The sequence below is a fragment of the Nicotiana tomentosiformis genome, chromosome 10, assembly GCF_000390325.3.
Source record: "Nicotiana tomentosiformis chromosome 10, ASM39032v3, whole genome shotgun sequence".
Lineage (NCBI taxonomy): Eukaryota > Viridiplantae > Streptophyta > Magnoliopsida > Solanales > Solanaceae > Nicotiana > Nicotiana tomentosiformis.
In genome coordinates, this window is record NC_090821.1 from 72,054,286 (window position 1) to 72,073,094 (window position 18,809).

Consider the following 18,809-nt stretch of genomic DNA (forward strand, 5'->3'; position numbering starts at 1 on the left):
CATATTGTGTAGTAAATTGGATAATTGTTGGCATATATTTAATCATCTACCTGTCGTGTCTAAACCCTTGTTGTTGACTGTATTTATAAAATTTAGTGAATTTGCTGGTTTGATAATTATTGGAATTTAATTTTTTTTTTGGATTTTCCCCTCTACAAATAATTAATTAGATGAGCTTAAGAAGAGATGTTTATATAATTATTGAAAAATTGATCTTTTATGAAGACTTTGCTTTATGTTGAGTAATTTCTATCTCTATTGATTATTTTTGGGTGTTGTACACATTGTGTGGAGCATTTGGCTAATTGCTGTGAAATTAATTGACTTGGTTGTAGCTTTGAAATTTGGTTGTGGCCATTGGGCAAATTGTGATATGAATTGATTTTTGTTATGTTGTTGTGATAATTTCCCTTGTAAATTGTTGTGTTGTGTGAGTTGTTATTTTGGGGAGATAAGGTGGCATTACACCGTTGATATTATGTGGTTATAAGGGTGGTATTTCACTGTTGTGTTTGTTGGCTATTGATATTGTCTAGGCGGAACAATAAGGGTGGCTATAAGAGCGATAAGGGTGGTAACAGGAGCGATAAGGGTGGCTATTGATATTGCCTGGGCGGAGCGATAAGGGTGGCTATAGGAGCGATAAGGGTGGCAATATGATCGATAAGGGTGGCTATTGTCAGGGACGATATATGATGATGTGGGGCTGTGGTGTTAACAATTTTCATGTGATGTGATTTTCTTGTGTTTATTTTTATACCTTGTGCAACTTGTCTAGTTGTTAGTAAATTGATAATAATCTGATTTATGTTGAAATTGGGAGCCTGTGGCTATTGCCAGGCAGTTTATAAAAATGAAATGTGGGCACGAGGTGCCGTGAATTGTGATATGAGATGGGGATATTGGCACATGAATTGTCCGTGCAGTTGTGATATAAAAAAATGTGGGCATGAGGTGCTGTGATGAAATGATAATGATATTTGGCACGTACAGTTGTGATATGAAATGAGGGCACGAGGTGACGGGCAAATATGATGATTTAATTATGGGCACGAGGTGCCGTGGAAATATGAAAATGGGCTGAGACCCGTATTTACGAAAAATATAAAAATGGGCTGAGACCCGTATTTTTATGATTATGAAATGAGGTGTCACATGGTGACTTTTTAATTGAAAGAATTATATTCAACATATTTATTTGAAAGGATTTTTACTTAGAAAGTATTATATGAAAGAATTGTATTTGAAAGATATTTATTTGAGGAAATTATATTTGAAAAGATTTATTAAAAGAATTATATTTGAAAACTAATTATTTGAGAAAATTATATTTAAAAGAGAGTTATTTGGAAGAATTATATGTGAAAGATATTTATTTAAAGGATTTGATTTAATTGGGTGTAATTGTGTTTATTAATTGTTGAGTGATATTAATGGTACTTGTTGTCTGTTGTGCATATAACTGGTTGTTTTATCGTGCCCTTATTATTATTTGGTTCCTATTATTTTGTATATTATATTGCACAGGTTATTAGACTAGTGAGTGTCTTGACTGTATCTCGTCTCTACTCCATTGAGGTTAGTTTTGATACTTATTGGGTACCGACCGTGGTGTACTCATACTATACTTCTGTACATTTTTAGCAGAGTCAGGTATTGGAGACATCGGACTTGAGAAGAGTTAAAAGCGGGATCGTAAGGATTGAAGGTAGAGCTGCTTGGTCGTCGCAGTCCCTTGGAGTCTTTTCATTTCATTGTACTGTTAATTTTAATCAAACAATATCGTATATTCGGTCCTCGTGATCATTTCATGTATTCAGTTAGAGTTCGTGATTCAGTACTACCGGTCTTGGGAGGTTGTACATTCATATTTTTTCCGCTGTTAGTTTTGGTTACTTATTTAAATTAAAAAAAATAGTTCCAAAAATATAATTGAAATCGGCTTACCTAGTCTTAGAGATTAGGTGTCATCACGACGCCTGTGGTGGAATTTTGGGTCGTGACACCCCTCCACCTGAGCGTACGGATGGTGAGCATGAGTATATGGGTTGGTATCGCAGTGTTACCCAACTTCTCGTCGGGAATCTCGTTCATCGCGCTGGTGGTTGGTATATTCCATAAGCCGGGAGGCATGAGGCACTGGTATGTTATTTGTTATACCTACTTATAACGTTAACCTATAGTTTCGTAATTAATATTTTACATGTTGTGCAGGCTATTGGCCTACATCTGTTCTACTAGTTGGGACTGCAGATGCAGCAGCATACCGGTGAGGGAGTGGCAGATTTGCACGAGTATGGCCCGCAGGTTACAGATCTGGCTTCCCGGACATTGAGGCGAGCCCGAGATGACGAGCACTTAGGATACGAGGTTGATTATGTGCTGCCTGAGTAGTACCATCGTGGGCCAGCAGTGGAGCATGAACGTGGTCGACGTGGTAGGCGTGCCCAGAGAGGAAGGGGTGTCCCACGAGGTTGTGGGGGTCGGTGAGGACGTGGTCCCCAGCAAGGGGGCATTGAGGCACCTGTTGAGGATTTTGGTGATGATTAGCCGGGTGACCATCCTGAGCTAGACGATGCTCCTCATGATATGCCGCCATTCAGCCTTCAGTTGACGCAGGGACTTTGCAGGTGACCCCGACAGCTCCATTGTTGATCGCGGGCATGACCATTACGCAACAGGAGTGGGATAAGTATTTTCCTGGTCCCCCAGAGCCATCGACGATTGCTGATGATCGTCCGACACGATTGAGTTATGGCTCATCATCGAGGGATGCTGAGGATCTTTCATAGGCGCAAGTTTGTTTGTATTACTATTATTTATATTTACTTTTATCTCATTGATTAGTCATCAATATCTAAAGCGTTTTTATTTTTTTTAACGACATTATCCTCGCCCGTCACGGAGGCCACTTTGTGCGATACTGACATGCCTGAGACGGATGATTAAATGCAGGAGCCCGTCGAGACCATGGTAAGACCATTAAATATTTTTTAGCTAACACGTACATTAGTAATATATATTTCATATACTAAAATATCTTATTATTCTGTAGGTTACTGCTGGACCGAGCCTGCCAGCCTTACCGATGATCATGTTGCAGCGCATCCTCCGATAAAGAGGCGATGCGATGAGGATGATCCTGATAGTTGTAGCCGGGCGGGATGGGATGCGCTTCAGGCCAACCAATGCTTTAAAGCATACAGGTTGTGGGACACACTAACATTTATGATTATTTGTATATATGACATTAAGTTTATAATAGCAACATTATTTATGTTTTACATTATTTGTGCATGCGTTTTTATTTTTCGGGTTATTTATTAGTTTAATACTACAACACAAAAACAAAAACGACAACTTAACATAATTTAAATTTGGTACAATTAATGATAATACATGACAGGTAAAACATAAAGATAAAATACTATACTCAACACATCCATGTGTTTGTCTAGTCACTATCGACCATTATTCTGTGCTTCAACCACTTAAATTTCTCTTCTAACCTATTTTTTTCTTCTTCTGCATCTTTTAGTTTCTCCTTCACTGCCGCAAGTTGTTGTAGTTTAAAGATCTGGAGTTCGTCTTCACCGGTCATATTCCAAACATACTGCAAACATGATTTGTAGTATTCCTGATTAATGGGTTCATCATATCATTCTTCAAATCTACATTGATTTCCGTCCTACCAATAGGGATTAAAAGGCACTAGCTGTTCATCATGTAATGGATGATCTTAACTTCCTGAAAGAAACGGAGGATCAGTACTGGAATTTATTAGAAAATTAGAAATTGCATAGAGACAATGATTATCCTATTTTCCCAACCGTTGTCGAGTGGGAAGGACTACCTAAGTTTCTACTACAGACGTTGAACGTAGGAGTCCCATATTGTTGTAGAAATCAAGCAAGTGGTCTTATTGATGATAGCGATGAAATACGAAAAATGTGTGTCAATTGGGGCCTAGATTACGATGCCCTCGGTCCCGAAGGTTACGTACACGATGTTGATGAAGAAGATGAAGACATTGACAATGAAATAGTGCCAGACAGCGACGATAATGGCGAATGACAATTATTTTTTTGTCTTGGAATGTATGTTAAATTATTGTACTGAAGTATTAATGCTAAATATCAATTACATTTAACCCCAATGGAAACATAATTTTATTTCATACATTTTGCAAGCTGAACATGTACATACACTTATTACAAAAAATTACTGCAACAAAACACTACATGTATCCTTCATAATTGGGCACATTGGATGAACTTCCACCGGGAGCTGAATTACCACAACTACCCAAACCAACTGAAGGACATTTACGATGGTCGTGTCCTGTTTGCGAGCATATGCCACATTTATGCGCATAAATGGTATCACCAATATCTATTTGGTTCTGTATACGCGTTCTTTTTTGTACTTGTCGTTGACGCACATACTTCTTGTTACACACTATTTTAAATGGTTCCGGCGGCCAATAATGCTCGACACCCACTGGCTGCAACTGTCTACTATAGGTGTTTAAGTATGCAGCAATACTATATTCTTTATCAACGTACCTCGTTGCCGCAAAACCTGTACGTTGGAAGCACTTCATGATATGTGAGCACGGCATGTGATAGATGGACTATTTTCCATAGGAGCATAACCTTCTGGCTTCATTGACGGTGTGTGTATTATTCCCCCTGTTGTGATGAATAGCAGTGCGAACTTCAAAAATATTTCGCTCGTTGCAATACTGCAAAAATGAATGCCACTATACTCGCTTCCTGTATTTCTCAAATATTTTCATTGGTATTGGCATAAATTCAACACCCCTTTCCATCAACGACGATGCACCTCTCGATCTTTCAACAAACCTCTCCGCCATCTGCTTGAATGACATCTGCACCATGGTAGTGACAAGCAATCCACGTGCAGACTTCAATAAATCGTTGAAAGATTCTAACATATTTGTAGTCAGAATTCCCCATCTCTTGTCACCATCCGCATGCAAAGTCCACTTGTCAAGCTCATGTCGCATCAACCAACTATAGGCTCCTTGGTCTTCCTGCCTGATCAATTCCATTCGCCTCCTGAATTTACACTCTTGGTGATCTTTTGCAGCCATCCACATTAAATCATACAAGTCCTTGTTCGGATAAGCCCTCTGGAAGTTGGCCTTCAAGTGCCTGACACAGAAACGGTGGTAGGCATACGGTTCCTGCCATGCACGCAAATTCTGTACAGAACTTAAAATACCACCATGCCGATCATATATTAGACAAATACCAAAACGTTGTCTGACAACGTGCTCCTTCAAGTGGTTCAAAAATAATGTCCACGTCTCTTGGCTTTCATTGGCACAAATATCAAATGCTAGGGGAAATATACTTCCGTTAGCATCTACTGCAATGGCGATCAACAACTTAATATCATACTTTCCATAGACTTGAGTGTCGTCTATGGATATTACCGGCCGACAATGCACAAAACTATCAATGGCTAGTTTAAATGCCTAGAACACAAATCTGAATATGTGTTCTGGTATTCCCGGACTCCGCTCAAGCTTCCATTCAACAACAGTCTCGGGGTTAAAATGTTACAATACGGCAATGTACCTGGGTGGAGAGGAAAAAGACTTATCCAAGTTACCATAAACAATTTCAAACGCACATTTACGTCCGAGAAATGCCTTTCTTTTGGCAATGGTACATCCATATACCTGGTGGATAGATGTTATACACTTTTTGATCTTGTACCTTATGGACGCTTCGATGTGTGGAATCAAGACAAAAGAAATCAAGTCAACATTTAAGTTTAAATGATTCCCACTAAATGTGTCCATTTCACAATTGTGGGTGCCAATGTTACCCACAACCCACATATTTATTTTCAGCTTCCTCGCACACAATATCCAATTAAAACCCGTAAACCATCTACGACAAATCACCTTGTATACGTCCGTAGATGACTCATGAACTACAATCTCACGACACTCTTTTATGCTGTACATTCGCACCGCCCTGCATAGGCGCACTTTATCAGCGAAAAGCATGCCCTTTGACAATACCGTTGCTCTAGATTCATCCCACATTGCTGTCCGAATTTCGTCAAGATCCCTTATGAGGGCAGCCACATCCGGCATACTTGGCAAATGATCAAGGTAGGAAATCTCCCTTGAATGAAACTGCACGTGGGACTCGTACACTCTTGGTCTAACGGGAGGTGGAGCATGCTCCCTCGTCAAATTAGGTTCAGCATTCTCGTCCTCATCATTATCACTCTCATCAAGGAAGGGTGTGTTATCTCTAGACTCATCAGCATTGTTGTCATAATCATGATTCTCTTCCTGACTCTGTGTATCTGCCAGATCTCAATTAAATATATCATTTTCGGGAAACTGAGTAAGGACCGGACCTTCAAGTTGCTCGTTTTCACTGCATAACCAATAAAATAATGAGTTTTTCAATTGATCCAAATTTTATATATAAACTTTATCACTTCACTTACAAATCATACCATGTTGATATCCCATGATGCACGTTATCCTGTTGATGATGACTCTCGGATGGACCACCATAATCCAACACACCAAAACTAGGCATATTCCAACTGGCCGTTGGTTCATAACTTGTAAAATTCATTTATGGCCGGTACCCCCTGGGGAATATATGAGTGTTAATACAAATTCAATACATAAAAATAAACATCGTAACACAGAGAAAAATTGAAGTTTACCACTTGGCTTGTGGATTATGTAAACTTGGGGAGAAATTATTTCTTCGCTCCTCATTCGCCCGTGGAGATAAGTTTAGATCATGCCAAACTCTTTCACCCGGAACCTGTTCGGCTAAAGCTGCTCCAAAATAACCACCCGATGATTGGGGGATATCCCTACTTTGCGGAACCTCATTATTGCGAACGTCTCCAGCCTTGACGTATATTTCCAACATTTTTATCACAAGAAATTTTCGGTGTTCATCCGGAGTCTTCAAAAAATCTCTCAGAGTTTCATCGTCTTCGATGTTAAACTCAGCATAACAAGCAACCCTTGCGGAGTAACAGAATACGCATATCTTCTGGTTACTTTAATATTCACCGAACGTTTGCTCACACTCAATTTTTTATATAACAACGATACCAATGTATTGTACTCCGTTGTAAGTGGTAACTTAACATGATACTATGGAGAACAACTATAGCGTACTGAGTTATTCTCCACCACAGCCTCACCCCCCCAATATAATGAAACCCTAATTCTTCGCTCTTCAGACATTATGACAAAATACAAAATAACTTAACGAACAAATATTTTGGAAGACTTAAAGGATCCTGAATAGATTTTTACAAAATTCTGAAACTCTTTAAATAAGGAAAAAAATCAGTCTGGGGGTATAATTATTTGGTGTATAGCACCTTAAATATGCGCGCTATACCTCTATGAATTATTGGTGTGTCAGTTAAGTCCAGAAGAATTATTGGTGGGCCCAACTTTTATGTATAACGCGGTTATTGACCACGCTATACCTTATGAATTATTGGTGTGTCAGTTAATTCAATACAAGAATTATTGGTGGGCCCAACTTTTATGTATAGTGCGGTTATTGACCGTGCTATACTTTAACGGACAAACGTGTCGTTAAGGTATAGTACGGTGATTAACCGCGCTATACATATTATGGTGCCCAGTTTTTTTCCACATATTATGATTCTTTGAGTCCAAAAGAACCACACTTTGGTTCCGGACTCTAAATGAAAGTCTATCGGTGACCTATTGCTTAAGTCATTACCGAACCTATTGCTTAAGTCATTACCGAACTCTATTTATTCCATGCACGGCTTTAAAACGTGTCAATAATGTCTAAAATTTATTTTCTTATACATGCAACATCGATCTCATTTGTGTTTTGTCGGATATGAAATTTGATTGGGTGTTACATACATCCCCTTAAAAATTCACGGTCTATACTCTGTTAGAAACTATAGTTTGTTTCACAATCGCTGCATGTGGAGCGGCTTTAATACAATACTCCCTCTCGTCCACTTTAATTGATTTTTCGACATTTTTTTATGATCCACAATATTTAATTTTTTTATACATCAAGAAGGAATTAACTTTTTTTTTTCAAAGTTGCTATTGGAGTAAAGAGGCTAGGAGTATTTGTTGTATTTTCAATGAACAAATTAAGGTTAATATAGTCAATTTCATTGTTAATTAATGATAAAAGCTGGATTCTTTAATATGTGTGAAAACGCCAAAAAATCAATTAAAGTGAACCGAATGGAGTATATATAACGCAATCCACTAATGATATTTATCGTCTTGAATCTAAGCATGCACAATTTTAAAATTACGTCACTAGGATTCAAGGGCTTGATTCATTATATTCCTATGTCCTAACATCTCTCGTATTTTATCGATATGAGATTTGCTGAGTTGCTACTTGTTACACTAAAAATCACGTCGTTTACGAAACCAAGTAGGAAGGAAAAGCTTCCAAAATGATTAAAACATGAAAGATATATTCTGAACTCAACATGGTACATAGATAGCTCAAATTAGAAATTATTTGTTTCAAATTCCAAATGGCATTTCCTATAATCAAAATGTTGGGACAATTAAAAATGCTGATGGCCTGTTTGCGAATTCGAGCTCCTTTTCTAATTGAATTAATCCATAAGTACAAGATTGTAAATCTTGAAATAAGAGGTTTTTTGTTTTTGTTTTTGTTTTTCAAACATGTTATCATCATACAGAAAGATTTACTGTACTAGTAGAACACTACCATTCAAAGATTCAACTCGATAAATGATTACTATGACCAATGAGTAGGTTATCGTGTCTCTACGTATTTCACTGGAAGACCACTATATCTCAAGATTGTCATTAGTTCTCAGTGTTGGGGATCGACATAGAGTTGTATTTGTTTGGAAGACTCAATCTCCGTTTCAATTTGTTCGGTACAGTTTGACTCGACACAAAATTTAAGAAAGAAATGAAGATTCTTAAATTTATGAGTTTAAAGACGACAAACATTTGTATGGTAATCAGACTTTTAAAACTTGTGATCTTAAATATGTCATAACATTGTTATATGTATGGTTATTAGAGTTTCTCACTAATAATAAAATTGGAAGTTAAAAGTTGATTGTTTAAAAATTTAAAAATTTTGTTTTTATGGAAGCAGACTAATAAGGAAATAATGTCAAACAAAATAGTATGAATAGAGTAGTGAACAATGTCGCAAGTTTTTTGGTGCCATATAATTTTTTCCTTTGCTTCTATTTTCTGTTTTTTTTGTTTTACTTAATAATTTCTAAAGTAGAAACTGAAACCACGTTCAAACACAAACTTTTCTGAAGTAACACATCTTCAGCTTCGAGTCCAAAACTAATACGAACAGAAGTTGTCACATTTCACCACCATCTATTACACGAAATTCATACATAACTAATTGTGTTTACATGAATCTCGTTAAACTATATTACATGATGAATGAATCCTCACTTCTTTCTTTATGAGTTGAGCTTAAAGAAATAAGCAAGAATTTATACGGTCAATTCCAACTTATTTGAGACTGAAGCATAGTTAATATTGTTGTATTCTACTTTTTAGTTCTGTATCATTGTTACGTCAAATTATATGAAACTCAAGTTTCAACCCATCCACATGCATACCTTTAAGTGGAAAATTACTTGATTCTTTGGCGATCCTTTGAAGAAGAGACATCCTTCCTTTATTTTTCAGTTTTTAATGATAAAACGCCAGCCTTAGAAATGTCGAAATTCACTAAATTGTTTTCCAGTTATTAACCTCATATTTCTCTTTAAAATTAAGGTCCTTTTGCTTGGCCAAAACAATCGTTTTGACTAGACAAAGAGGACAAAACCAAGGAATAAGCGTAATATATGATCCACAATACATAGATAATTCGGCTAAAATGCAGACAAAATGATCAGAGAATCCCTTTCCTTTCATTCATCATAGGGGTGTACATGGACTGGGTTAGTTCGGATATTATCAAAACCAAACCAAACCAAACCAATTATATCGGTTTGGATTGGTTCGATTTTGTCGAATTTTTCAAGGTTTTTTTTGTTACATGAATATTATTTCAATTTTGCATTATTAAAGTTATAGATAAAATTTTGATAAGTGAATATATGTTTACTAAAAATAAAAAAAAAATAACAAACATATGATCTATTAAAGTGATCTTATGGGAGATTTGTTTTTTAGTAACACATAATAATTTATTTTCTTAGTCGTCTACCAATAATTTTTAGTTGATGTACGCTTTCAGGGTTAACCAAATTTAATAATTAAACTTAAAAATGAATACGTACCTAAATAATGATATGTTCTATGTAATTTTAGATTATCGAAATACTACTTCAAAACATATAATAAATCTTGACATATGAATATGAAAGAACAAAGAAATGATTGACGCATTTCAATAACACATAATAAGAAAGTGATACAATTTATTATTTAAAGTAAATAAAAATGAATGCACTTTATAGTTCTATAAAATATTATATCCCATGAGAGGATCTCAAATATTTCTAGACATCTTTTAAATAAAATTTTATATAAAAAATTATATATTTATATGTCGGTTTGGTTTAGATTTTTTTACTCAATACCAAACCAAATCAAACCAAACCTAGTCAGGTTTTTTAATTGGTTTGGTTTGACTTTTCAGTTTGGTGCGGTTTTCCAATTCGGTTTGTACGCCCCTTTTCATCACCTCATATTGCCAATTTATAAGGTCCGAGATTTGAAATATCCCTTCCTAAATGAGGGTATATTGATACCCCAAGTAGAACCCAAAATATATGCACAGAAATTGAAGAACAAAAGCCATAAAAGATGGTGCAATACTGTCCATTATCCATCCAAAGAGCAAAAGTCACGTACTATATAAGCAAGTGCCTGAAGATTTCGTTATAAATTGCACGTTGTCTGCATATTGGGTTTCAGTTGAGAGGGGGTTAAAAATAGTGGTTGGCCTGCATTGCGCCAGATCCGGAGCTTTAATCTAAATTAACGAAATTAATATCTAACCGCATTAGCATTCCCCAACTTGTTTGATTTTACATAATTGTTGTACCTTCATATTGAGGACTTGACCAAACGAGATATGCAGCTGCATAATCCTTCATTTCCTGCATGAAAGCAATGTTCCAGTGTCAAACTCGTCATCATCAAACACAGGCAATTTTTTCTAAAACGAGTCAGCTGCTTATTGTTCTACGGTTGCATGCAGTACTTTTTCATCTTTCTTTTAACAACGGTAGAGATCAATCTTGTATCTTATCCAGAAAATGTACAATATAGCATTTACTTGAGTATTGTGTTAATATCAATTTGTCTCATGCATAGCATAAAGGAACTAGTAAAGACTAACCAGAGAACAGGGCGACTATCCATAAGGTAAACGCCGTAGTTACTCGACTGTTGAAAGGAAGGACTGAATTCCGAAAACAATGAAAAGTGATCCACCCGCAAGTGCCACCTACATCACGCAACAACTCTGTTCTCATGAAAATGGACAAATGGAACATAAGGGTAAAATCGAGCAGGAGTAAATTAAATCACTTACTATTCTTTCAGATATTGAAGTTGCGAGGCCTTTCCCTCCTAAGACAGCAGCTGTAGTACATAAAGCTTGTCCCCTGAGAAAGGTCAACTACATCATAAAACTGTGCATCGGACCAATTTTCGACCTCAATTATGTCCTTAATGTGTTGAGAGAGCTACAACTGACGTCTTTCCCTTTTACATTTTTTTCCTTTCGACAAATATAAATACTAATCAGCAGAAAGATTTCTTGACATCTATGTCTGACTTCAGGAGCGACATAGGAGCCGCAAAGCAATATTAGAATGACATTTATAGCTGGGAACATAACAAGTTGATAAGAAAAGGCTTTATGTTAAGGAGTAACCTACAAGATTCCGCCAAGAACAACTCCTAGTGGATTCTCATCCGCAGCCAAACCAATGGTAGCAAGCTGAGAAATTGTCACACAACATTAGGAGCTACCTCAGGCAGATTAAACGCTACTTTACATGATATGTAGTCGCATACCTGGCTCTTGTCACCCCATTCACCAAAGAAGGTAATTGAAAATGCCTGCAAAATTAGAGCAATATATGTTATTGATTATTAATGATGACCTTCAAAAGAAAAATTCTGGCAGCTATTATACAGAGATTAACCTTCAGAAAGATGGGTGAAAAGAATTGAGTGAGAAGAGGCCGCCTCTGCTTCTTTAACTCGTCAGAATCCTAGCAAAACATAACATTGTTAAAGCTATTGAGAACGGTAATTGTCCCTTGTACATTTTGTGGCAAGCTTACAACTTTTCTTATCAGAACTAGGAAATTCGTAAAATAAGAATTTGACAGCAGACAGCCCGGAGATAGAAAATACGTCTTTGATAAGCTGAGACCTTCGCTTAAGACATATTTATTGATCTAATTCTTGAATATGGGACTTGTATATGGACAGTTCTCAGATATTCAACAAATTAGCAGATCAAATGGAGCTGACTTAAGAAACTAACAAGTGAATTAAGCTCCCCAGAGACCAGCCTCTACTTGGTTAGAGCATGGTTTGTAAGTAACAAAAAAGCAAAATGGAACAATCTCTGAGAGTGTCGCATCACTGGCAGTGTCAACCTTAAGTTTGAGCGTGTTTCCCGTATATAATATAAGATGACTCAGGTCAGAAATGTAGAGGAACAAAATACATGCACAAGAAAGCCTCAACGGGAAGAATATATTCTCAAAAATTGAAAACACAGAAAAGAAGTAACCAAAACCAAATAGGCAGTGAGTACATAAACACGATCCTTCATCCAAACTGAAATCCGTAAAATAGTGACTAGACAAGGAGGACTATTAAGAGGTGGTATGTGACACAAAGGTCTAGAAATCGGCACACAGGATGGACGAATTAGAGCAAGTTGGAGAATGTAAGCTTAGTCTCTTTAAAAAACGAAAGAAAGAAAAAGAACTAGGTTGTTGTCAGCCAATAAGATTTATCAGTGTACTTGTTGAAGAGGAAGAAAAACAAAAGAACAGCCATGTCAAACAGGGAGATGCTAGAGGAACAACATTCATAACTAAAAAGAAATCTTGATCACTGTAACCACTCAGAAGCATTTGCAAAAGGCAATAAGATACTTACTCCCTCCGTTTGACTGGGTACGGAGATTAAGAAAAAAAGAAATATTCTTGACACTTGAGGTCTAAAACAAGCCATAGATATTTGTGTGGCTATAAATCATCTCATCGAAAGGTGTCATTCTTTTTGGGACAGACTAACCAGGAAAATGTGCCAGTTAAAATGGGACAGAGGGAGCATAAATTGCTGCTACAAGACTTGGAGGAAGAGGTTGGTACTTTCCTTCTCTTAAACAGATTTGTTATTTTCATCTTCTTCTTTTTTTGCCCTATGTCCAGGGGAGGCAGAAAGGAGGCTGTTGGACATAGATATTGGTAATTTACTTCTCTTAACAGATTTGTCATTTTTATCATTTTTAGGCCCTATGTCCAGAGGAGGCAGGATCTGGGTAGTTGGAGAAGTCCAAAATTATTTTTAAAAAAGGAAAAAAAGATATGCAATGTACACTATGAGCAGGAATGCTACCTTATTCTTCTCCTTGGTTGCTCCACCATTAGCTGTTATATCCGCGTCCTACTTGCACCATAAAAGTTAAAATAAGAAAAGCTAAAATTCATGTATGGCAAGAGGTGATTCGAAAAACACAGACCAGCTCTGCTTCAACTTCAGCCAGTTCCTCAGATTCCCTGTGGATGAAATTAGAATTAGACTAATGGAAAAACAATTGAAGCATAGAAGGGATACAGAGATTAGAGATTTACAGAAGAAGTATAATCAGAAGCAAGCAGGAACCAAATGATTACCGATCATGGAATGCATCCCACAAAGACCATACTCCAAATCCCAAGAACAGCAATGTTGTAATATGATGGGTCCATTTGCGGGAGACCTGTGGGGAGTGTATATAAACTTTATGTCGTGCAAATAAAACAGATACAATTTAGAGCAGATTACATAGTGCTTGATACCTAAGCATGTGAAATTGCATGGAAATATAATGATAGGCTAATCATGATAGTGAACTTGAATAAACAAGAAATAACTGTTCTTCATCTGATTTACTCCAACTGCACCCCATACACATCTAATCCATGACAAGAACCACTATTTATGAGAAACCAATATAGATAACAGATGCATAAGATGACTTATTACCGGTGTGACCTAAAGGCAACGGGTTCGAGCCGTGGAAGCAGCCACTAATGCTTGCATTAGGGTAAGCTGTCTACATTACACCCTTGGGGTGCGGCCCTTCCCTTATCTTTTGCCTTTAAGATGACTTACTACCAGTTTTAAAATGATACAGTTTCATTTTTTATAATATATAGCACATGCTATTTTATTATAGGTGCATACAGCCTATGACAATAAGCAAATATTTAGCAAGTGGAGTTTGTCCATGGCAAAAAAAAAAAAGAAAAAAAACAAAAACACGATAACTTTTAAAGTTTCTCAGAACTGATCACTAGCTAACAGTGAGGCACAGACCTTGAGATTAAGCACACAGCAATGTCTTTGTTATTGGACATAATGTCTCAATTACCGGAACAAACTAGGATGTATAACCATTTCATATAAGAACGGGAGAAATGTATATTTCCAGTTCTGGTTATGACTTTACATCAAATATAATAGACAGCTCAAGTGAAATACAAAATTAGAACATTTGCTCAAAAATAACTTATTTTTTTAAGATTAGAACGTTGTACTCAAAATTGCAACTAAATGGAACTCACCAAATTGGGAGCAGCCCAACCAACAACAGCAGACAGAATGGTCATTACCTAGAGCGACCAACAATTTTCAGGAGATTGTTATTGCCCACAATATAAAGAAGAGAATGTCAAATAGATGGAACAAATACTGATAGAAGGGTGCAAAAAATCTTACAATTAAAGCTCCAAGGCACCCTGACAAGACGAGTCTCCTTGGGTGGCGCATTGCCAAGATCTTGAAATTTAAATTTGTCAAAACAATAAGGTAAATATTAGAGAATATTCTGAATAAACTGACTAAAAATAGAGAACATTCTGAATAACAGAAACAACAAAGGTGCTGAAGATGAGGACATCAGAATAAATGAGAACATCACAAAACCTTTTAGTTAACAAAGAAGCAGCTAAAGAGTTGAATGTCAAAAATAGTTTCCACAAAGAGGTAATAATCTGAAAGTTCAGCCATATGGAACTCAACCTATTGCAAGAAAAGTGATGGACCGCAAGTTAAGTCTCACAATTAACAGCACTAATGTGTTATAGAGTCTTTCTGTTAAAAGATAAAGAAGCAATGCAAGTGGGCTGTACATACGGAAAGTGCGATACTATGGGTTTCATCAGTACTGGTAGAGGTTTTAATTTCTAATTAAGTTTTTTGATAGGTTGGTTTAATTTCTACATAATAATTTTTGGTTTATTTTTGCATAGCTCAAGGAGGCAATGATACGGTCTTCTCTCTAAACTAATTACTGGTTTTGGTGAGAACATACACTAATTAATGAAGTCCACAGCAAGCTAAAGAGTAAGACATTTTGGTATTCAACAATCACATAGAATTGGATGAAGGGAAAAACTAGGAATGGAAGAGTAGCTTCCGCTGACATATGAAAGCAATGAACCAGGCAGACTTTTTGGGAGGGTGTGATGGACAGGGAGGAGGCAAATAAAGAAGAATATCTTCTTCCTTTTTGCATTTGTTCTTCTGAAGTGGAACTACTTTTTGCAGTAAATAATTATTATTGACAAACTATTAAAAACTGGGAGAAGAGTAACACAGAAGATTAGAATTCATCCTCAGTCCACTGTATTGTTCGTGATTCTAGTGCCATCAACTTTAAGAATCTAAGATTCCCAAATACAAGTAAAGATAACAAGGACTACTTGCTAATTTAGAAACAAGTTCGTTCCTAGATAACTTAAAAATGCAGAAAATGATTTTACAGTTCTGAACAACCTTCCAACCCCCCCACCCCCAAAAAAAAAATATTTAAGAATTAAACAAGAGTAGATTAAAGAAGAAAAAAATACGAAACAAAGAAATCAACAGGACCTACTTACAGAAGAGCCTAAAAAGTTTCTAACTTTACGAAGTGTTAACAATTCACTTGAATATTAGGTGAGCCGAGCAGTTGACACAACTTATTACTAACTTCGAAATCTCAGAATCCAAAACAGCAGCAGCTCAATCAAGCTTTCTAATTAGTTTGTGCTTAAATATTATCCTGGTCTCAAAAAAAGCTTTACTTTCTGGCAAATAAGAACTCCATGATTTACTTACAAATAAAACAAAATAAGAACCCCATGATTCGCCTTGCATAGATCAAACCTCAAAGGCTCAAACTGTTTTACTCAGCTAACTCAATCTTTCTTTTATGATGGGACCAAAGCTCGACTATTCCACCAGGTACCTACTACCTCCGACCAGCACAAATACCACATAAGTCATTTTAACCTCACTCTTGAGCTCCCAGCTTCCATTCACAATCCAATACATTTTCAAATACACATATCAATCAATCAATCCTCAATCTCAAACTAGTTGAGTCAGCAATTACGAATCCTATATTACCAGTGGCGGACATAACTTAGTAGCTATCATTATTTTCGACACGAAACATGAATATATATGTGAAAAAACATTAAAATTTTAATATATATTATTTTCTGAACACTTATTTTAAAAGTACAAGAGGTTACCAATCAAGTTAAAATCCTGGATCCGTCCTGATATTTATCCACTCCATTCGACCAAATTTTGTTCAAAGTACTTCTAATTTATTAGTCGTTAAAGACAAATTATAATTCACTAACGCAACTTCCGAATAAATTACAGCTAACAGTCAAAACTAAACAGAATTCCATAGAATTAATTAATTAATTGCAATTAAATCTACAATAAACTCACCGCAGCGGCGAAGAACGTCTTGTCTCCGATCTCAGACAACACCGTCATCGCCAACGACTTCGTAAAACCCTGGTCAATAGTAAAAACAAAAAACGCAAAAAAAAGAAACAAAATCAAATTGATTTAATCAAAAGCTTATATCTAAATGCATATATACAAAGGCGAAAAGAGAAGAACTAATTACCTGCGCCACTGAAAGAGTACTCATCTTCTCAATTGCTCCTCGAAGTAAAGCTTGAGAGAGCAATCTGTGTGTGTGTTGTGAGTATATATTATGGTGGAGAGGAGAGTGAAGAGGGGAGATCGAGTTGTTAAGCTGTGTGAGTTGAAAAATGCCGTGTACGGCAGTGTACGTTTATGTGAAAGCAAAGCGCGTGGTATTGGTGTTTTTGAGAAAGGGATTTTTAAGGGATGTGTGTGTGACACTGACTCGGGAAATGAATCCATTTGATTGGGTGAAGCTGATAATATGAATTTTCCACGCGCGATTAAATCACGTGAAGTTATTTACTCACTCTTTGCCTATTTTAAAGAAAATACTTTTAAAATTTATAATTTAAAACGAGGCATTTACATTAATTTTCAAAATGTTTTCATAAAAATTAATGTATTTGCGTAGTAAAAAAAAAAAAAAAATTCTTCCTAAAGTACTTTTAAAAAGCATTGCCAAGTATAAATTATTACTCTAATATTAACAAAGTGTTTCAAATTATTAATCAACACAAACTATTACTTTTTAAACGTATTTTTGTGAGAAGTACTTCTAATAAAGAATATATTGTTCAAAATAAAAAGGTTTTGAAAATTTGAGCAAACAGCCAATTAACTGAAAACTATGATATTGGTCTTTTAAGAAATGGTTTTTTAAGGTATGTGTGTGAGTGACACGGAAGCTGAAGCGAATTGATTGGGTGAAGCTGAAAAGACGAATGTACCACGCGCGATTAAATCACGTGAAGTTGATGGAGTATATTTTGTGGGAGTTGGGGGAATTTTCGTTTTTGTACTGTCAATAATGGACTTGCCAAAATGGGAGAAACTTCGTGTGAATTGGATTTTGACAGCCGATTTGGCGTCTTTATATAAGTAAGAGTATGATTTTTTGACTTGGAACCTATCTTTATGCTAAGTGGTAATTATAGAAATTTCTTACTCCTACGATTTGACAACATTTAATTGAAGTTGAAAAAGAGATGAGAATTTATATTTGTTTATCCGAAAAACGGATAGAGTTGAATTTATACGTAGTTCTAAGGATACGTGGTATAACTTAACACAAATCATAAAGATAGGCAGAAATATCGAATATTAACTGTAAAAAATATAATACAAACAAAGTTGAATGGAGGATGATTTATGAATAAGCAAGATAAATCAATGTATAAAGCTCAAAAGGATAATCTCTCAATATGGGAGTGTCTCTGTAGTATCTGAGTTATAGTATATGAATGCCTTAATAGATCTTGCCTTACAGAAATAATAGTGATCCCTCTTATAGTGGAGGGATCCTCCTTTAGATATAATTAAGAATACATAGTGGAGAACCCGTGATAGATTAGCTTTTCTCTAATTCCCGCCCAAATTCTCTCCCTCGGTGCGGCTGTAACGGCTCTTATCTCTTAGCTCGATCTTGATCGGACTTGATACTGATTAGTCTTCAGATTTAGAGCTCGATATTGACTCGGGGCCCGATATTTGGCTCGAACTCGGTATTGGTCGATCTCTGACTCTTAAAGTTGATAACACCGCTTCACATCATAATTCGATTTGGCTTCGAGCTCGA

At 36.1% G+C, this 18,809-nt stretch overlaps 1 protein-coding gene and 1 long non-coding RNA gene across 2 annotated transcripts; one reads left to right on the forward strand and one right to left on the reverse strand.

The window, feature by feature from the left end:
- Positions 1 to 2,032: 2,032 nt before the first annotated feature.
- On the forward strand, positions 2,033 to 2,269 carry LOC138900524 (uncharacterized). The gene is made up of 2 exons (XR_011411590.1): positions 2,033 to 2,142; positions 2,215 to 2,269. It is a non-coding gene; the product is annotated as an uncharacterized lncRNA (long non-coding RNA).
- Positions 2,270 to 10,841: 8,572 nt separating this feature from the next.
- On the reverse strand, positions 10,842 to 17,369 carry LOC104084500 (GDT1-like protein 4). Its single transcript, XM_009588384.4, has 13 exons — positions 17,211 to 17,369; positions 17,027 to 17,095; positions 15,017 to 15,076; positions 14,863 to 14,910; positions 13,930 to 14,015; positions 13,776 to 13,812; positions 13,652 to 13,699; positions 12,217 to 12,285; positions 12,086 to 12,130; positions 11,947 to 12,008; positions 11,598 to 11,670; positions 11,403 to 11,510; positions 10,842 to 11,160 (listed from the first exon to the last, which is right to left on the reverse strand). Exons 1-12 carry the CDS (start codon positions 17,232 to 17,234, stop codon positions 11,442 to 11,444), a joined length of 690 nt encoding a protein of 229 aa, XP_009586679.1. The 5' UTR covers positions 17,235 to 17,369; the 3' UTR covers positions 10,842 to 11,160; positions 11,403 to 11,441.
- Between the last annotated feature and the right edge of the window lie 1,440 nt (positions 17,370 to 18,809).